Below are 22,470 nucleotides of genomic sequence, written 5' to 3'. Positions count from 1 at the left end.
GTCGCCAACCGGTGGTCCACGGACCACTGGTGGTACGTGATGTCCAAAAGGTTGGCGACCGTTGAACTAGAGGCCTGATGCACGAATTCATGCACAGGTGGGGTCCCTTAGCCTGATTGGCGATCGGGGTGACCAGCCAGCCAGGGGGAGGTACAGCAGGAGGTTGGCTGTGGGAGCGCACTGACCACCAGGGGGAGCTCCTGCATTGAACGTCTGCCCTGGTGGTCAGTGTGTGTCATAGCTACTGGCCAGTGGTCAGGTCATCCAGTTGTAACAGTAGCTTAGGCTTTTATATAGTTTCTAGGTATACAAAAGCAAATATAGAGTATGTCATTTCCCATAAGCAAAAGAAATGCTGCTTAATGTCTCCATAGAATTTTATCACTTGAAAATTTTGAGAATTTTTATTTCAACTTTATGCTTCAATGTAAAAACACATTGATATCATATAATTTTATATTTGGAAGAGACTAAGGAGATCTTGTCTAAGCCTCCTATTCAGCAAATGTGGGAAACCTAATGTCCATATAGTTCAAAGCTACATAATAAAGAACATGAATTAAAATTTTATATAATATTGCAACTAAAAAATGCACTTCACTGAGTAAACTGTTATTATTTACCCCAATTAGAGATATTGGGTAATTTAAATTGAGTAAATATAAGCTTATAAACTGTGGATGCTCCATCATAGTAGTTTTTGCGGGAAATTTGCTAATCTAGGGACTTGTGACTTAATTTTTGCTAATCTAGGGACTTGTGACCTTGCTATCAGGTAGGAAGGGGCTTTTCTTAAAAACAAAACAAAGAAAATCTTGCCTTTTAAAGGAAAGGGGAAGGGTAGAGCCAATCTGCCACCCTACAGCTTTGACTTAGAGAAATTAAAATATTCCTTACTGCTCTAACTGGTTTGGCTCAGTGAATAGAGCATTGGCCTGCAGACTGAAAGGTCACGGGTTCGATTTCTGGTCAAGGCACATGCCAGGTCGTAGGCTCGATCCCTAGTAGGGGGTGTGCAGGAGGAAACCAATCAATGATTCTCTCCCATCATTGATGTTTCTATGTCTCTCTCTCCCTCTCCCTTCCTCTCTGAAATCAATAAAAATATATTTTAGGGGGGAAAAATTCCCTACTCAAGTAACTTTCCTTATCCTATCCACATTTCTTCTCTACCACACGACAATTTCATTTATCCTTATGTATTGTTTTCTACTTGATTTTCACATATTTCCTACAGCCTATCCTCCAAAAGGACCTTTGTCTTCTTTTTTTTTGTTAAGTGACTAAGAATTGTGTATACATTATATAAAGCATGTGTCACTGTTATTTGAAAGCATATAACTTGAAGTATTTAAACAAACTTTTAGAAACCTTTATTACAGGACAGCTAAAGCTAAATGTCCTTATTCTGTTTGAACCTATAAAAATAAACAGGTTTCCTTTTGCTCTTCAATACTACAATATCATTAATTACTCTTCTTTAGAAACATAATTCCTAAACTATGATAAGAGAAAAAAGGACTTCAGAAAATTAAAATTAGTAATCAACATCAATTTAATCATGCTATAAGGAGAGGAAAGTGAGGTGGATAGTATGTCATCAGATAATTTTTCCGGCAACAAATTTACTCTCCCTAATTTTACTATTAAAATTTCTTTTGCATCTCTGATCTTCTTAAGTCACTTTCTAGAGGCATTAGTAACAGCATGGAATCTGTATAGTGTTTTCTCTGTATTCCATGGAATAAAAATCTGGGATGTCAATATGTCACCACAAAAAAGTTGCAAGGGTGTACAAGTTTAGGAAATGCTAACAGTTTTGTTTTGTTTTTCAAATCCTCACCTGAGGATATGTTTTTATTGATTTTAGAGAGAGGAAAGGAGACAAAGAAACATCAGTATGACAGAGAAACATTGACTGGTTGCCTCCTGTACACACACCCGACGGGATGGAACCCACACCTTGGTATGTGCCCTGACCAGGAATTGAACCCGCACCCTTTTTGGGTGTACGGGACAATGCTCCAACCGAGCCTTAGGGCCACGGCTAACAATTTATTGAGTTTTTAAGCACAGCATGTATACTGGGAATCTCAAAGTTTGGGACATGGTATGTGGTTTACTAAACACAAGTGGCCACAGAGCTTTTTTTTTTATTGATTACAGAGAGGATGGGAGAGAGATACAGAGATAGGAACATCAATGATGAAAGAATCATTGATTGGCTGCCTCCTGCACGGCCCACACTGGGGATCAAGCTTGCAGCACGGCATGTGCCCTGACCAGGAATCAAACCCTGACTTCCTGGTTCATAGGTTGATGCTGAACTACTGAGCCACGCTGGCCAGGCCTTCACAAAACATCTTAAATCTGAGTTCTGTGGAATACTTTTATGTGAAGGATGAGGGCTGAAAGAATAATGAGGGATCCTGTATCCTGGCAAGGTCTTCAGGGCACAACTTGAGCTATAAGGAAGCCTTTAGTTCATACTCATGAACCTATTATCTTTCCTCAAATGCTTGCCATAAAACACGTAGTAGGCTCATCTGTTGATCACCTACTTTTATAAAAGGCAGGCCTTCCCCTCCCCACCTCAGGAGCTGGATCTATGACAATGAAAAACTAGAAATTCTTGCTCTTTCATACTTTATATCCTAGTGATATATAATTCTAGATTATCCTAGCTGCTTGACAATTCAAGACTCTCATACCTAGGTGACTATCCTTTCATATCCCTTTTGTTTCTGTAATTTCTATCCTGAACCATCTTCCACAGACTCCAGTTAAATCTGAGTATAATAGGCCATCAAATATTATTAAGACTATATATTTCCAAGGATAGTCTTTTCATAAGATTATGGGAAATTATTTTGAAATTTTAATATACTAAAGATATTTAAAGATATCATATTAGAGATATTTAATATATTAAAAATACTATAAAGAAGGTTATTTTCATGAATTTTAAACGGGGAGGGGGACAAGCCTCCTTTTTAATTTAAATCTTTCAATGGCTTTGTGTTTTAATTGTTCACTTGTTAATTCCAACAAAATAAGGTGACCTTCCCAATATCTAATTCCCTTCTGGCACACTCTACCTCTGACAAGGTTATAGCCACTAACCTCACCTCACAGCAACTGTCGTGTACCTGGGGGAATCTACTCACCTGTGTTCATGAAGTTGGAATATAAAAAGGAGTCAGTCATATTCTCCTCTCAGATAAATACCACATAGTTTCCAAATTCAAATATGCTAGAGCCCATCCTTTTGAAGTATAGCTTGAACCATGTGAAATTACTGATTTGACCATTTTTTACCTACACAGATGGCAATTTTATATACAACCTACTATTTAGCATTTAATATATTAAAAATACTATAAAGAAGGAGCTAGGGTATACAGTGCAGATTAGCTTATAGCTATACTTCAATGGACTCAGGTGAGTATAAACAGCCTACTAATGTTTCAATTGCCATAACTTAACTGGGGTGACTGTAAGAATCTCCCAAATCGATCCCAACCTACTGCCCAAGAAGTACTTCTCATGAGCTAAAAAGGAAATGTCCAATACATTTATTCAGTTACATACCATTTAGCCATAAGTTTGATTTTATAAGCAGGTAACAACTTTGGGGGAGGAGGGGAGAGACAAAATATAATGGAGGAAAAGGGAAAATGTTAATAATTGAGAACAGCTTTCTACTTGGGCCACATAGTAAGATTTCAATAAACTTTCTTGAAATCATCAACCAACCAACCTTATCTCCCTTTCCCCCAAAATAATCAGCCTATAATCCTACGTAATAAAAGGCTAATATGCAAATCGACCGAACATCGGAAAGACCCGTTACTGACGCACACTGACCACCAGGGGGAGCGCCACTCAGCCAGAAGCTGGGCTCATGGCTGGTGAGCGCAAGGGTGGTGGTGGGAGCCTCTTGTGCTTCCGTGGCAGCTCTAAAGACCCCTTGCGGGATGTCTTAAGCGGGCAGTCGGACACCTCCCGAAGGGTCCCGGACTGCGAGAGGGATACCCCCACCCCACCCCATGAATGTCATGCACCAGGCCTCTAGTACCTAAATATGATTTACCATTTATCACATTTATAACTACCTCCAGGCTCTTTCCCCTGGAGAAATAACCATCCATTCAATTCCATACAATTTAGCTATAAGCTAATCTGCACTTTATACCCTACTCATAAGGTCCATCATGAATACTACCTAGTTCATGAAATAGTGTCTGATCCCCCCAGCTGTAAGCTATATTTCTAGCTCCTTTACCACACTTCTTGCTGCATTGCAATTGTTTTGTAAATGCCCATGAAGGCAGAGACATTGTCTTTCATTCTCACCAAAAGATCAAACCAGCAATGAAAATACATAAATCCCCTGGTGCAATTTTTAGAGACTGGGCAAAATGCTAAATAGTAGGTTGTATATAAAATTGCCATCTGTGTAGGTAAAAAATGGTCAAATCAGTAATTTCACATGGTTCAAGCTATACTTCAAAAGGATGGGCTCTAGCATATTTGAATTTGGAAACTATGTGGTATTTATCTGAGAGGAGAATATGACTGACTCCTTTTTATATTCCAACTTCATGAACACACATGAAAACTAGTATTTCCTATTATACTCATAAGGATAAAGTTTGACCTGTCACAGAAGAAAATCTAAATCAGTTTGACATAAGTTCCTCAGGAGTTAACTTTATCTTTCCAACTACTGATGTTAACCTAACCAATATATAAGGTAAACAGTAGAAAAGTAAATGCTAATTAGTATTTAAACTTTTCAAAACCAACTGTTTTGTCCTTACAAATACTAATATCTTGGCAGTGGGAAACAACCATACCAATTAGAAATAGCAACATTGCAACTGACTTTGAGGTCAAAAGCCAAAGATTTTAAAATATTTCATTCCCTTTAAAATACCAGACAAATTCTAAACATTTACACTTTTTCAATTTTTCCACATTTTATTCCTATGAAAAATAACACAGTTGCACAACTGAGAAGTTAAAATGAATATGCTAAAATTGATATAAAAATGAAGTATTCTTAAATATTAATATAGCATGCTAATAGGCAAAATCAGTACCAAAAATGGATTTCTAATAAGCCTTTTTGTCTGTCTATCCAAAGTTCTGCCATGTTCAACATCAGCAAAAAAATATCACTGTTTTCTTCTGGCTCAGAAAATGAGGATGTTCTAAGTATTATTACCTCTCTCAGCTTTGGTAGGAGGAGATTTTTTTAAAGTAGCCCATATATAAACTTAGAATACAATCTGAATAAAAGTATTGTATGGGCACAGAACCAACCTCCAGGTGTTTTTTTTTTTAATTTAATTTTTTTTAAAAGCAGTTGTAAGAAAGGTCCTCCTACCAGACACATACCTCATCTAGAAATCAGTAATACCCTAAATTGGCATTCTTAAAGTTTCCGCAGAATTACTGCAAATACAAAGCTGTGGCAATTGTGGATTGAAAAGTCCAATATGAAAATCTAGTCAAGAAAGGGTAATCTGGTTAGGTACAGGTAATTTAGATGTAACTGAATCTTAAAAAGGTTCAATATTGATTCTTTTAGGTAAAGGCAGAACTTAAAAAAAAAAAAACCTCCAATATTTTCTCCTGTTTTTCTTTTCTCCCATCTCTCTCTGAAATTCTGAAGCTATGAAAGAGTTCTACATTTCTTTCACAATTTTGAAGATCACTAATGAATCAATACTACAGAAATGATCAAGGCGATGAAAGACTTACATTGAGTAGGCCTACAATGATCTAATTCCAAAGACCTGAGATTCCATGGAATGTACCATATAAATCAGTAAAACAGGAAATAAGGGAGCATATGAAATAAAAGGGACTACAGAAAACCCACACTGAGATCTTTAGTTGTGTAAAGTCATTTTCAAATCTTAGGGCAAACTATATGATAATACTTTCTTAAGTGGCCTAAATATTTTATCAATTGCTAAATTAGCATGGATGGTAAAAAATAAATATTGTCCTAGTTTTTACACAGATACTAGAGGCCCAGTGCATGACATTCGTGTAGTTGGGTGTGTGTGTGTGTGTGTGTGTGTGTGTCCCCTCGTGCTGTTGCGGAGGTGAGAGAAGCTCCCACCACCGCTGTTGTGCTCACGTGGCTCCTGCATTGAGCGTCTGCCCCCTGGTGGTCAGTGCATGTCATAGCAACCAGTCATTCTGCTGTTCGGTCAATTTGCATATTAGCCTTTTATTATATAGGATGTACGATATAGTACAAGGAATATAAGTATTAAACATTTTAATGAAAACCTTATTTCATGATAGCTGTATGAGATATAGAAATAGTAGCTACCAAACAGTAGTGGTTTTTGTTTTCATAAGCCATTTATTTGATGCTATTATAAGCTTTAAAATTCCATTTTTGTTTTACATTAAGTTATGAAGAGAAAGGATACATTTAACTAATGAAAGACATTTTGCAACAGTAATTCTGGCATTAAAATTTATTAATAGTTCTCAGCTTCAAAACTGTTTAAAAAATAATTTCTTAAATGTCATACATTCTAAAATGTCTAATGAACACACAGTAAAAATACAAAAGGTTAGTATAATTAACCTGAATGGTAATGACAAAGCCAAAGAAATGCTCAGTGGCACATGGTGTTTGCTAACTTCAAACGAAGAACAGGGTAAAAACCCTCCTAAAGGCAGCAACAGTTACTATGAGAAGATCAGCTATCACTAAGCCCAAATGACAGCAAAAAGCAGCTACTAGCTTCCCAACTTACCATCTTCCTTTTCCTTTCTGCAATCTGTTCCTCTGATTCCATTTCTACTTCATTGCTAATGGGAGTTTTTTCTTCTATATCATCAATAAAATCTGGTTCCTGAGAAATGGAAAGAACTGCTTTATGAAAACTACCACTCCACATATAATAGGGGCACTGAACTATTTTAAATGTCTTTCAACTACAATTAATTCAACATAAACATTACAAGCCTACAAGTCCATTTCAAAAATTTAAAACTGGTTTCCTAATTCAGGAAACTTTCCAAAATCAATTTTGCTAAAGATCTAATGAATAGTGTTCTTATCCATAGAGCCTACAACAGTGGTTCTCAACCTTCTGGTCCTTTAAATACAGTTCCTCATGTTGTGACCCAACCATAAAATTATTTTTGTTGCTACTTCATAACTGTAATGTTGCTACTGTTATAAATCGTAATGTAAATATCTGATATGCAGGATGGTCTTAGGTGACCCCTGTGAAAGGGTCGTTCAACTGCCAAAGGGGTCGCGACCCACAGGTTGAGAACCGCTGGCCTACAAGGTCAATATGGTAGGATAGCCTTAAGTTTATATTCTTCCCAAAACATAAATTATTTCACAAAACCCAGTGCCTACAAATACCAAGTGCTCAAAAAATTTTAAATTTGAAACTTACAGAAAATTATTCCTAGAAGATAGGGTATTGGAGATGACTAAAATGTTAATTTTTATGATTAAATGGTCCCTCCTAATTTCCATTTGTTTAGAGGACATACAACAAAGTGTTTCCTGGAAGGGCAAAAGTATAGGCCAAACCTTTTCCCAAAGTTATCTTGTATTTTTAAGACAATTTCCTCTCAAAAATATTGCCTGTCATCCATATATAATTGATTTAACTATGTCCCAAATATTAAAGGAAAGGAAATTTTACAGTTTAAGACTTTGAATAAGAACACTTACTATGAATACAAGGACAGTGCAATCTGGAAGAATTGTTAAAATTACCCAGCCTTAGGAAAATCTTATATTCAATTCTGCAATGATTTGCTGGGTGAGTAGTTTCTTTGTAATTTAACAAATACTGTAGTTTAACAAATTCTAGCAGAACCTGTATTTTATGTGTATAAGTACTTCATTAAATAACAGAATGGACTTAACTTAGAAATTTTACACCATTTTACATAAAACAAAAAAGAGGCTAAAATATGCCAAATTACTTTTCTTTGTTAACTTATTTCATTAAGAACCAATAAACCAAAGTTCAGTACCTGATTGTTTGATACTGACAGTCTCAGTGGAGAAAGCTTTCTCTGTTTATTTTCTGGGCTCTTCATTTTATTTGTTGTTCCTTCACAATCCAAAGTAATATTCTGATTTTGCGTATCTTTGTCTTTTGAAATATCCTTTTCTTTTTTTCCTTTTTTCCTTCTTGTCTCATAACCACTATTGATGTTTTCCGTGGACTCAGAACTACGTTTTAGAACAGGGCACTCTGGGTTTTCTTTGAGGCATGCGCAATCCACCTTGTACTTACTGGAAAAATAACCAGTTAAATAGTTATTCAAGACATTTTAAAAAAACTTGTAAAATTTTATAATTCATTTTAAGCTGCAACTCCACAAAACTGTATGCTATTACTAATTATAAGTAATCCTTACTTTTCACTAATTTGCATTCCTAGTAACTATCTCAAAGAAATTTTATTTTCTTATAAAAACAATGTAATAAAAGTTGATTTCTAGGCCTTCAATCACAAGGATAATTAGTAACAGTTTGCAGAAAAAAAACTCCAATAAAAATTTTTTAAGTACAAGGATACTGTGGCTCACATTAAGTCAAAAACTATTATTTACTTGAGAGGTTGCAAAGTGTTTCAAAGTATGTATACAAATAACAAATACCCTAAATCTGACCTAAATTAAAAAAAATGCTAGGTATAATAAATATCAAACCTTAATTAGTTTCTCTTATACTTTACAAATGGTCTCAATAACCAGGTTTCTTTAAAAAACTACATTGGAAAAACTTCAAGTAGTGCTTCCTTTTGCCCTTCAGTGTTCCCTCTTTCAAATGGGAGCTTGAAAAATAACTATCTTTCATCTTCACAGTAGTGATAATTATTGCTCTCATTTTACAGATTAAAACTCAAGAGAGAAACAGTATCTTATCCAAAGTCACACAATTAGTAAGTGGTAGGGATGGTATCCAGATTTAGGTCTGTAGGAGTTCAAAGCCCACATTTTTCATTTCAATATTTCTTAATGCTCTGATCTCTTTATCTCTACCACCAAGATTTAGTTCATTTCTAGGATAAATGTCCAAATGTAGGTTAAATAATAATAGAAACTTCCCACCTTGAATGTTTTTTTTTAAAATATATTTTATTGATTTTTTACAGGGAGGAAGGGAGAGAGATAGAGAGTTAGAAACATTGATGAGAGAGAAACATCGATCAGCTGCCTCCTGCACATCTCCTACTGGGGATGTGCCCGCAACCCAAGTACATGCCCTTGACCGGAATCGAACCTGGGACCTTTCAGTCCGCAGGCCGACACTGTATCCACTGAGCCAAACCGGTTTCGGCCCACCTTGAATGTTTTAAGTAGATTCAAAATTGTTCAAAATAAAAATAATAATTTGCTAAGTTTCTAATACTCCTATTCATTCACTTTCAACAACAGCAGAAAGGCACAGGTCAAACTGCCTGACTGCCTAATTCTCTGAATCAGGTAGAATTCAAATATTAATGGTCTACCTCCTACCTCCCCAAATCAGGTTTAATAGGAACTAGCTTGAAACTCTTTCTAGATGTCTTCTTTGATTTCAGGATAAGAGAACTGCATATAATAATGATGGCAACACTAAAGCGTATTAAGTACTTATTTTGTGCAAGGAACTATTTTAAACACATACTAACTCATTGAATCTTCAAAAAATTTGTTAGGAGAGTGTTATTATTCTCATAGTATACATGAGGTACTGAGGCACTAAGAGATTAAGAAACTGCCCTAACCGGTTTGGCTCAGTGGATAGAGTGTCAGCCTGTGGACTGAAGGGTCCCAGGTTTGATTCCGGTCAAGGGCATGTACCTTGGTTGTGGGCACATCCCCAGTAGGGGGTGTGCAGGAGGCAGCTGGTTGATGTTTCTCTCTTATCGCTGTTTCTAACTCTCTATCCCTCTCCCTTCCTCTCTGTGAAAAATCAATAAAATATATTTAGAAAAAAAAAGAAACTGGTCCAAGGTTATACAGCTAATAAGCGATCAAGCTAGGATTGGAAACCAATCAGATTATTAAAAACTTATATTCTTAACCACTGTGGGATAGTGTTTCTTAAAGTAATGAGCAAAGAGCCATTTTTGCATATTTCCAACTGTCTTGGGGAGAAAGGACCAAAAAGGAAACATGTAAAGTATCACAATAAATCTGACTCAACAATCAAATAGAAGTGCATGCTCAAGTAAGAGGGTTTTCATTGACAAAAACCAAAATGACCATTAAAAACTTCTGCATTTCCATAGGGTACCACACAAAATTTAAAAAGTAAAATACAGAATAGGAGGAAATGAACTGAAATACTTATAACAACCCTCTCCCTTCAAAAAAGTCAGTAAGAAAAAGAATACCCAGCAGAAAAAATGAACAAATGATTAGGCAATTCATAAGAAAGGAAAGCCAAAATCACAAACATATTAAAAGATCCTTGGGTCCATAAAAACAATTAAGGATAATGTAATCTATAATAATAAAAGTGTAATATGCTAATTAGACCAGACGTCCTTCTGGATGAAGCCAGGGCTCTGAGGGAAGCCTGGGTCCCAGGTGCCAGAGGGAAGCCGGTGCCGGCAGCCAGGGGAAGGAAGGCCTACTCTTGCATGAATTTCATGCATTGGGCCTCTAGTTAAAATATAAAAGGGATGCCATTTCACATGGATTAGCATCAATTTTAAAAAAGATGTGGTACACACACACACACACACACTGGATTATCACACAGTAATAAAAAGAATGAAATTTTGCCATTGGCAACAACATGGATGGACCTAAAGTCAGAGAGAAAGACAAGTAAAGTGGAGCAAGGAAGTAAAACGGAATACAAACTGGTTATTCATCTATGTTTAATATAAACTGAGGCTGTGCACATTCTACAACACAGCAATTCTACCCTTAGGTCCCTATCACTGAGAGAACATGTACACATGAAGACATGCTCATAAAGTCATAAAAGCCTTTTTAGTAACTCTAAAGCTCCACCAATGGTGGAATAGATAAATACCATCAGTGAAAATAAATGAACTGGAACTACAAATAACAGAACTGAACCTCAAAAAGTAATGACTGAGAAAAGATGGAATGCAAAAATCATACAGATTCTAACTTACATATAATTTAAAAATATACAAAATACTAAATCCTATTTAGGGACAAAGGAGGCAAGAATATAAAATGGAGAAATGAAAGTCCCTTCAATAAGTGGTGTTGGGAAAACTGGACAGATACATGCAAAAAAATGAAACTGGACCACTCTCTTATCTCATATACAAAAATAAACTCAAAATGGATTAAAATTTAAATGTAATGCCTGAAATCATAAAACTTCTGAAAACAGAGGTGGTAAACTATCTGACATCAGTCTGAATATTATCTTTTTTAATATGTCCACTTGAGCAAGTGAAACAAATCAAAATAAACAAAGGGGACATCATCAAATTAAAAAGCTTCGCCGAAACCGGTTTGGCTCAGTGGATAGAGCGTCGGCCTGCGGACTGAAAGGTCCCAGGTTCGATTCCGGTCAAGGGCATGTATCTGGGTTGCGTGCACATCCCCAGTAGGAGATGTGCAGGAGGCAGCTGATCGATGTTTCTCTCTCATCGATGTTTCTGACTATCTCTCTCCCTTCCTCTCTGTAAAAAATCAATAAAATATATTTAAAAAAAAAAAAAAAAAAAAAGCTTCTACACAGTGAAGGAAAACATCAACAAAACATAAAGAAAACCTACAAAATGGGAGAAGATATTTGCAAATGACATACCTAATAAAGGGCTTATATCCAAAATATATAAAGAACCCATAAAACTCAGTAACAAGAAAATAAACAATCCAATCAAGAATGGGCAGAGGACACGAGAAGACATTTCTCCAAAGAAAGAAGATATACAAATGGCCATCAGACATATGAAAAGATGCTCAACATCACTAATCATAAGTGAAATGCAAATCAAAACCACAATGAGATAACACCAGTCAGAATGGCTGCTATCAAAGTCAACAAATAATGTGTGGGGGAAGATGTGTAGGAAAGAAGGACCCTTTTGCACTGTTGGTGGGGCTGCAAACTGGTACAGTGACTTTGGAAAACAGTATGTAAATCCCTCAACAAAACTTAAAATAGATCTACCATAACAATCATAAATACACTTCTGAGTATTTATCAGAGGAAAATGAAAACACTCATTTGAAAAGATACATGCATCCCTACGTTCACTGCAGCATTTACAATAGCCAAGTTATGAAAACAACCTAGGTGTCCATTGATAAATGAATGTATAAAAAAGATGTGGTATACATACACACACACACACACACACACACACACACACACTGGATTAACACACAGCAATAAAAAAGAATGAAATTTTGCCATTGGCAACAGCATGAATGGACCTAAAGGATATTACACTAAGTGAAATAAGTCACAGAGAAAGACAAATACTCTGTGGTTTCACTATGTGGAATCTAAAAAAACAAACGAATGAAACAAAAACAGACTATAGAGACCAAAAGGGATGGTTCGGAGAGAGGAGGAGGGTAGAGGGATAGGTGAAAAAGGTGAAGGAATATAGAAATATATTTGATATTTGCATGATGAGCTATTAAAAGAATTAGTGGGGTAATTAGGTTGTAAGGTATAAAAATGTAGAATCACCATATCAAACAACTGAAACTAATATAACTGATATAATATTGCATAGTAATTACACAAATAAAAAATAAAAGAAGGGAAAAATTCTTACATAAACAAGGTCAGTGTTGTAGTTTTAAAAAGGGAAAGTTTGTTAAGTATATTTTACTACCTTTTACAGAATAATAAAACAACTGCATATTTAAAAAAAATAAGGTCAGTGTTGTATGGCTGAATCAGGATTACTAGTCATAATTACTATTAGAATTTTCATTACAGTAGTAATTAAGGAATGTATGGAAAAGAACTAAGCAGCTTTGCTGTAATGGAAGCTGATACCAAAATGCTTGTAAATAAAAATAAAAAGTTGTGGACATTAAGGAAATATTTTGAAAGAACAGATATCTTATTTACAGATTTGAACTTACCAATTCCCATAGTCAAAATCAAAGGCAATAGTAATTTCAGTTCCCTTTGGAATATTTTGTATAGAATAAATGTAAAGATGTATGGTTCCATCTTCAATTTCATGCCTCACCTATTAGTTAAAAGAACAATTTTATATTTCTATAGAATATTTTTTACATTTAGAAGCATCTCACCCTACCATTTTGAAAACTATTCAAAGTAACTCACAAATACAACATGGAAAACAATGGCATTTAATTACAAGACTTGTAACTATAAATCAGTGGTAATCAACTGGGAAAGTGATACATCAATGCAAGTCTGATGCAAGCTCTACAGCCCACCATGTAGTACTGAAAAGAAAATACTGTATTTTATCAATTCTACAATGCATATTTTTTCACCTTTTAGCATCTCTGAAATAGGGAGTTTTTAAAGTGATGGCATCTTTAACCTGATAAAATGCAGTAATGGTACAGTTAACACTGTACTTTATCTATGACAGACACTGCTCTAGGTACTTTACATGACCACTTTAGTTCTCATAACACCTTTTTACAGATAAAACTGAAGTACAAAATTATAAATCTAGCTAGTCAAAGAGAAGGCATGAATCTAGTAAGTCTGGCTTCAAACCTTACACTCTTAAGTGTAACATTCTATAACAATAAAATTAAAAACTTTTATTTTTCCATGAAAAACAACAAAACCAGAAATATACTCAAAATTAAAACACAATTTTATCGTAGCACATATAAAATCATTTTAGCTTTCAGCGTTGTCATCTACCTTGATCAAATTAGAACATATATTTGACCCATATATACAGAATCTTCTAGGATAAACAGAATCTAATATTTCCTCTTACAAGAAACATCAAAATTTCTTCAATGTGTAAAGTAATTTTTAAGACCTCAAAGCCAATATCACCTAAATTTTCACAATGGAAAGATGCTGGAGTATAAAAAGCATCAACAGTTAAAAAGTGTTTTTAGGCTACCAGACTTCTGTGGTTAATACTCAAATTCCACATACCCCTCCAACCCCTGCCTCCCAAAAAGATTTCTATAAGCTTACCTCTGCATTGGGTGTACAAGAACGCCTGATGAATCGAGCCTCATTCCCAAAAGTCCTTGCATCAACACACATTTCTAGCCCATGAAATTTAGAATAGAATAAAACAAAAGGGTATGGTCTACAAAGAAAGAAATGCATTATAAACCATTAACATTTTGAGTTTAAGAAACTTCTAAAAGACTTACAGTAAGTAGTGAAATCAAGAAATTGAATATAAAAAAGCTTGATACCAAAACCTACTATAAACTACTAGGCTAGTTCAAGCTAATAAGGTTTTTACCTGTTCCTATATCCTTCCGTAAGTCAAAGGTAATTAACTGGATGTGGAAGTTCAAGTTTACAAAGATAAGGGAGTGATTATTACCTTTACAGGGCTTATAATTGGACTGGAAGCCCGGTGCACAAAATTCGTGTGTGTGTGTGGGGGGGGGGGGGGGGGTATGTCCCTCAACCCAGCCTGCACCCTCTCCAATCTGGGACCAGTGGGATCGGGCCTAAACGGGCAGTCAGACATTCCTCTCACAATCTAGGACTGCTGGCTCCCAACCGCTCGCCGGCCTGCCTGCCTGATTGCCCCTAACTGCTTCTGCCTGCCAGCCTGATCACCCCCTAATGACTCCCCTGCCAGCCTAATGGACACCTAACTGCTCCTCTGCTAGCCCGATTGCCCCTAACTGCCCTCCCTTGCCAGCCTGGTCGCCCCTAACTGCCCTCCCCTGCAGGCCTGGTCCCCTCCCCCCACAACTGCCCTCCTCTGTAGGCCTGGTTCCCTCCAACCGCCCTCCCCTGCAGGGCTGGTCCCCCCCAACTGCCCTCCACTGCAGGCCTGGGTCCCCCTCAACTATCCTCCCCTACAGGCCTGGTCACCCCCAACTGCCATCCTCTGCCGGCTTGGTCACCTCTAACTGCCCTCCCCTGAAGACCTGATTGCCCTCAACTGCCCTCCCCTGCCGGCCATCTTGTGGCCACCTTGTGTGTTGGAGTGATGGTCAATTTGCATATTACCTCTTTATTAGACAGGATGCTTTTAAAGTCCCTATCTCCTTGCGCATTTAAGTGTTTGAGTTGTAGCTCTGTTTCAGTCAAATTTGCTATATAAAAGGGAAGGATTCACATATATCTTTTGTATCTTAAATAAAAGCTCAAGTTATAAACAAATATTTTTAATAATTATAGCATATAGACTGAGAATGTTATCTCTCTAGAGATACACACATACTTCTAGACTTCAGGGAAGCAATGGCTGTGATAGGAACTCATCAATTTCCTTCCAAAATCACAAACCATAGAAGAGGCCTCCAAAGCCATTCCATACCTATAGTGTGGGAGGTGAAAATGGTGGCAATAATGTAAGATCAAATCTATCATCTAATAAAGAGGAAGAGGTTTTGCCGGTGGTAGGCACCAATGGTCTTTTCAGGTTCTAGCAATTATATTACAAGGAATTAGGAAAGGTGCTGGATGGAAATTTCCTTATAATCTCAGGTAATCGAGTTTTTAATTAATATCCACCTACATTGCTATAGTTTATCTTTGAAGTAGATTGTTTTAGTGTCAGCAAGATAAAAATGGGTAAGAGACAGGAATATATCTGCATTTTTATATTTTATTATAGTTCAAAAATTATTAGTTACTGTTCAACTACACTACTGTTTTAAATACTAAAATGATCACTTAGGAAAACAAAATACATATAATACACAGCATCTTGGTTAAAAATAGCAAAAAATTCAATAAAGAACAATAGAAAACTAATATGGGAAAATAAATGCATATACCTCTTAAAGAAATATCCATTTGCTTCAAATTGTTCTCTTAGCATAAATTTTCCTCTATATTCAATGATAAGTGCATCAGGAGGCAAATCTTTTGCAGATTTCAGAATTTTCTTATTTTTTTGTATATGGCTCTAAAAATTAGAGAAATGTTGAGATTAATTAAACCTTAATGCTTTTAGTCTACTTTAAGATATAGAGTAGAAAAAATAAGGTTTTTGTTTTATAACATTTTGGCAAATGATATATTTACCTCTACAGGAGGCTTGAAGAGCGAATTGTTGGTATTCAAATTTGATTTATTTATCTCTTTTTTGTCATTTCCATTGCCTAATCTCAGAGCTAATCTTTGTGCCTCTCTCTGAACACCCTCGCTATACTGGTTATTATTTGCCTCTTCATATCGATCCATCCATGCTTTGATTTTTGTCTCCCATCCAAAATTTGAACCATCAGATGAAGGATCAATCTCTGGAGCTGAACCCTAAAATCACAACAAACTAAGCATTAATATCTGGACTTCAAATATTTATACATATATATATATATATACATACAAAATCAATGACTATATAAGATATAAACTAGACATTAATGCTAGGCTTTTTAAGTTGGTCCTAGTAAAAAGAGCACCATAAATGAGCGGTTTACTACATTTTTATACTACATGCCACACAAATATGAGTTGGAAAACTGAAGGAAGCCGAGTTAAGTCAGAATAGTAGAAATTCAAGTTTCACCATCACTACTGTAGTTAAATGAAGGCTATCAATAAAATTGCAACTACCCAAAGGTTTGGAGTCATTGTCAGCTAATGTTTAAAAAAAGAAAGCAGATGAAATTTTTTATTTTAGAAACTGCCAATATCTACTCTGTCCTCACAGCTCTATTTAACCAGAATAAATCGGATTATTATATAAACTACACATATTGCATATTAAGTATAAACATTTTATATACACTAAAATTTTAACATTTTATAACAAAAATATTCTTGATATCTTAATTAGTATAATTCCAATTGTCCCAATAAATTTGACGTGAGAATAAAATGTTTCAAAGAATGTGAAATAACCCAATGGTCCATGGCCTAAATTCAAGGGTCATAATGAGGGCAAGAACTTTCAAGCTTAAGTGCTTGCTCCTCTATAGCCCCTATTAAAACCTGTAAGATAAGAATTCTAAATGCCAAGTAATAAAAAGTTACCACCTCTCTTCTTAATGTTACAAAAAAAAAAGAGAGACATTTTTTCCCACTGGAATGCAATTTATATAAAGGCACAATTACCATTCATTTAAAAAATTTATTAAAATCTGAACTAGGTCAGGGTTCCATTCCCAGTCAGGGTACATGTCTGGGTTGGGGCTCGATCCCCAGCAGGGGGTGTACAGGAGGTAGCCTATCAATTATTCTCTATCATCACTGATGTTTCTAGCCCTCTCTACCTTCCTCTCTCTGAAATCAATAAAAACATTTTTTAAAATTTCCTGAACCCCTACAATTTTTATTTGCAATCTTAGGATGAAAATCAATTAATGCAGATAATAAGAACAAATATTTTACCTTATCATTAGAATAATTCAAATGTATAACAAATTTAATGTAAAATTTCAATTTAGTTGTAAATGCTGTTGTTTTCTTTCTACAATATTAAACTTTGATAAAAGATTTTGTCTATATGTACAATCTAACAGAACTGAAATTTTATCATATATAGATATAATAAAAATCCTTATATGTCCTGTTAGACATGTAAATGTGTACAGAAACACTAAAATTTACCATCAGTCAACCTTCCCTATACTTGTCTACAATAAAACAAACTACAGTTGAACTGTGAACACAGGTTTGAACTTCATGGGTCCATTTATATGCGGATTTTTAAAAATAACTATCTGTATTATTTTCCATCTGTGGTTGGGAGTCCGCAGATACCATAAATCTAGCTGTATGCATTTATCTAAGCCATTTTATATAGGGTACTTGATATCTGTGTGTGTGGGGGGTGGGGGGGGGAGGGGGTTCTGGAACCAGCCTCCTTGGACATCAAGTGATAACTTAAGTTTTGGGGAGTCAAAAGTTATACTTGAAATTTTAACTGTGCAGGAGGTTGATGTCCCTAACCCTGGCATTGTTCAAGGGTCAAATGTATAGTAAGTTGCTCAACTATTTGGGATAGATTTATTTCACTAATTGATATTTTATATACGTACATATTCTACATTATAATGACTACTTGATAAAGAACAGATTTTTATACAAATGAGACACTACATATTAAGGCTTTCCTCAGCATTTTAAAAGAAATCTATCCGTTTTCAAATTTTTCTTTGTTTTGCATCTTCTCCTCCCCATTGCCTCAGAAAACACTCTATGCTGAGCTGGTAATCTTTAATACAGCTCTTTTGTATCTCTTGAATCTTATAAACACTACAGAATTACTTAGTAGAGTTGTCATGATCTTAAAGAGATATCTTCAAATTAAGAAAAAGATATCTTTAAAAATGCAGATTCACTACTTCACATAATAAATGAAAATATTTCAGTTAAGTAAAACATGCCCCTTCCTCATTAAGCCTTCTTTAAACTGATTAGATAAATTGGGAAGAAAGGAAAATAGCTGGAGTATCAGTTGTACTAATAGCTTAATCCAAAATCTTTTTCAGACCTCCATTTTCGGTGTCAGAGAAAATACCATAAATCCAGATTTAATATACTACAGTTGAACTGTGAAAAACAGTATGAAATTCCAACCTCAATATATAAAGAACATTTTGTGAAACTTTGGACTTATTAACATTTTTGAGAAAGAATTACAAAAGTACATAATAATAATTGGACAACTGCTTATCCTCCAGTAATGTGGAATTAATGAATAATTATTATTGAATAAATAATTATTATAATTACTATTAAATAATGAGTAATTATTATACTACATGGACAACAGATATACTGTAACATGCTCCCCACATCCTATTTCAACATCTGACAACTTGGAAAATCCATTATCCTTTACTGCCTAATTTAAAAAGCTATAGTAACACTGTAAAGCTGACCTCTATGATCCAACACAAACCTATCTCTTAGGGGGAGGAAGAGCTGGGGAGCCTTGCTTCTCTCAGCAATCTTGGCATCTACAAAATTGAGGATTTATTCTAATTAATTCAAGGTACAAGTGACTAGTTTGTACTATTATTAACATGGTGGATCTATGGTGATTTTATAGTATTTTATAATAACATGACTAAATCACTAGAATCCCAACTATGCAAAGCAGTAAAATTTCAAATTCCAAATGTGATTTTGCATACAATTGCCTAGTATATTAACACCAAGTGTACTAGAGATATGGAATGAAACAGTAACTGAAATTCAGTTTTCTTGAAATTTTAATATTAGAAATTGTTCATATATCTCCTCCTTTTGGCTATTTTAACAATGCTAATAAACTCTAAGAGTGGCTTATTTATCCAATTAGAATTCTCTATGGCCCAACTTCTGATAAAGATAATAAGCAATGAAATGACACATAGTGAAGAAAGCATAAAGATTACGAACAAACAACAACTTAGTAAACTCTTGAATAATGGACAGTTGCTAACAAGGGCTTAAATTTAACATATTTACCTTAACTCTTGATGACTTCCTAGATCCTTCACGAAAGGCCTGAAATAAAATGGAATTCTGAGTTTTGAATATAATTAATATTTAAGAATCAATTGGTTCACTGAAGTCTCATAATAACAAAAAGTCGGTATAACCACCAGAACTAGGAGAATGTTTAAATTAGAACGTAAAAAATATATATGATATAATGTTAAGAAAAAGTCTAAATTTTCTGTGTGATCAATATTACAATAATGGAAAATTATTTCCATTACTTATTTCCAAGTACTATTTGATAAAAATTAGAAGGATATAAAAAATATTATAGTAATTCCTGTAAAATTCAGCTCCCACCACTTTCTATCTTACTCATCTAAAAAAATGAAAAACTTACTTTTTTACATTTTGAAATGTTTTGTTCTTTCTCCCCACTTTTTTTCCTTCTTTTATCATTAACCTTAGAAACTCTTGAAGTAGTTAAAGTAATAGATGTTGGGGTATGCTGAAATGCAGTATACAATTCCACAGGAACCTCATCACCACTCTCAGTTGCACTGGTATCACCATCTTCAAGGCAAAATAAAAATTACTGTATGTGTAATACTTCTATTTCAAACAATAAGACAGCATTCCACACAAGAAACTATTATATATCCATTTTTCTGAAGAATAAACATTTTTTCCACTTCTTCACTTATATTAAGATACATTTAAATGCAAGCTTCGGCCTGGCTGAAGTGGTTCATTGTTTGAGCATCGACCTATGAACCAGGTGGTCACAGTTCGATTCCCAGTCAGGGCACATGCCAGGGTTGCAGGCCAGTGCGGGGCGTGCAGGAGGCAGCCGAGAATGATTCTCTCTCATCATTGATGTTTCTATCTCTCTCTCCCTACCTTCCTCTCTGAAATCAATAAAAATATATTTTAACAACAAAAAAATGCAAACTATGAATGTCAGTTCTCATATTTAGGCTAGAAAGGCTAAAAAAGTTTGACAACACACTCAAATGGTGTGACTGTGGGAAACACGCAGTTGCATACATTGCCAAAGGAAATTTAAAATTCCCTGCAAAGGGTAGCCAAATCTAGCAAAATTCTATATGCACTCAGCCTTTCACTCAACAATCCCTTTTCTAGGGATCTATCCAAAGATAAAATGACAAAAAGCACACAAAAACATATGCAAGAGAGTTTCATTGAAAGTATTATTTGTAATAAAAATAAAATAAAACAAAAAATGAAAACAACCCAAATGTCCATGAAACAGGAATAGTTCAATAAACTATGATTATTCAAACCCAGTTGTATTGGTATCAGCATGTTTTAAGTCAAAATGGAAGTTGTAGTAATGTTATACTTCTAAATTCTGTTCCTAAAAATGAAAGAAACACTATTCCAAATAATAAACTAATGAATCCACATCTTTTCAAAGAGCAAACATATTTAACTTCTTTAAACCAATAGGTTACCTATGTATTTTCCTATACAATTAAAATGTTTTATTTATTTTTCTCTAATTTCCATATTTCCTACATTCTTATTCTATAATCTGTAAAAAAGAATATTTAAAAATCTATATCTGAGATTGTAAATTATATACAATCAACATTCAGCAGTAAGGTATTTCCATCCGACTAAAAATATGCAGGCCACTTATTCTCTCAATCACACTAATCCTACTTAGTATAGATCTTTTTCACCCACCTGACAAATTTTCCCTTTTTCGGCGTTGTAGTAGCACTGCTCTCTCTTTATCCAAACTCCTACATTTAAAATATTAGCATGATTATTATTTATCAAACTTCCATAAATTTAAATATAAAGCAGATTTATTTTAAATATGACAAACTTACAATTTCCTTAATGTTCTCACTGAAAAATCAACAGTATAAAATACATGTATTGCCCCTTGCCTCACATTAGATTTCATTTAGCATCATTAGCATTATATGCCAGTTTAGTGACTATAACTGCACTGTTAAGAAAAATCTTTTTTTTTTTTATCGTAGAAAACTAGTACATCCTTTTTAAAGAAATTTTAATTGAATATTTAAAGCAAACAGTCTGGAAAAGAATGTTAACATGTGTAACAAAAGTTATAAATTAAATTTCTTAAAAGAAATGAATGACACTAAATTAAGAGTCTATTTGCATTATACCATTTGCCTAAAATTATTTCCACTTTTGAAATAATGAACACTAAACATTTAATTAAGTAAAATATTTCATTAACTTCCTTCAGCCTCCACTCATAAAGTACATTACATCATCAATAGTAATTGTTTTACTTTATTTCCCCCTATATTTTACTGTCTAACTTATTAGTCTAGAGGTCAAATAACACTAGATAGTATTTTGAGATGGGAGAATAAGGGCTCTAGACCAAAAGGCCTACAACTTAGTAACAGACTTGCCTTAATGTCTACTAGGATATGCAACAATCCTATAGCACCAATGATAACTATCTTAGTCATCACAGAATGATGGCAGTTATTGCTCAATTGACTGCCTTCCCTAAAGGTCAGTTTTTAATCAACTCTTACTGATTAAAATAACATTTAACAACAGCTACTTATCTCATCAAAAAATAGCCCTAGCCGGTTTGTCTCATATATGATAATTGTTTTGTGGTTATGGTTATTTTTAAAAATTCTTTTTTGTGCATACACATAAATACATATATCTTGAAATACATAAAGATACATATCAATAAAATAATATATCTTGGATTTACATTAAAATAGTATGTGAAGGGGAGAAGAAATAGATAGCAAAATAAATGAAAAAAGGTTGTTGATAATTGTTGAAGCAGGGTGGTGGAAATATGTGGATTCAGTATACTATTTATTTTTATATAGGTTTGAAATATCCTAATAAAAATATTTTTTAAAACATACAAAAGGACCAGTAGGTGTGGCTCGGCAGTTGAG

General features: G+C 34.6%; 1 protein-coding gene across 4 annotated transcripts in view; it reads right to left on the bottom strand.

The window, feature by feature from the left end:
- KMT2E (lysine methyltransferase 2E (inactive)) overlaps positions 1-22,470 on the bottom strand; it is an 84,256-nt gene that overhangs the window by 13,500 nt on the left and 48,286 nt on the right. For all 4 annotated transcript variants that reach the window (XM_070424605.1, XM_070424607.1, XM_070424606.1 and 1 more), the window contains 9 exons: positions 21,245-21,303; positions 19,935-20,107; positions 19,562-19,600; positions 16,184-16,414; positions 15,934-16,064; positions 14,156-14,273; positions 13,099-13,208; positions 8,038-8,302; positions 6,789-6,887 (listed from right to left, as the gene is read on the bottom strand). In XM_070424605.1, coding sequence (XP_070280706.1) covers positions 6,789-6,887; positions 8,038-8,302; positions 13,099-13,208; positions 14,156-14,273; positions 15,934-16,064; positions 16,184-16,414; positions 19,562-19,600; positions 19,935-20,107; positions 21,245-21,303 — 1,225 coding nt within the window. The remainder of the gene's footprint in view (positions 1-6,788; positions 6,888-8,037; positions 8,303-13,098; positions 13,209-14,155; positions 14,274-15,933; positions 16,065-16,183; positions 16,415-19,561; positions 19,601-19,934; positions 20,108-21,244; positions 21,304-22,470) is intronic.

The sequence above is a fragment of the Myotis yumanensis genome, unplaced genomic scaffold, assembly GCF_028538775.1.
Source record: "Myotis yumanensis isolate MYYU_CA2020_CCGP unplaced genomic scaffold, mMyoYum1.0.hap1 SCAF_9, whole genome shotgun sequence".
Lineage (NCBI taxonomy): Eukaryota > Metazoa > Chordata > Mammalia > Chiroptera > Vespertilionidae > Myotis > Myotis yumanensis.
The sequence above is the reverse complement of the archived record's forward strand: the minus strand, read 5'-3'. Positions and strand labels throughout refer to the sequence as shown.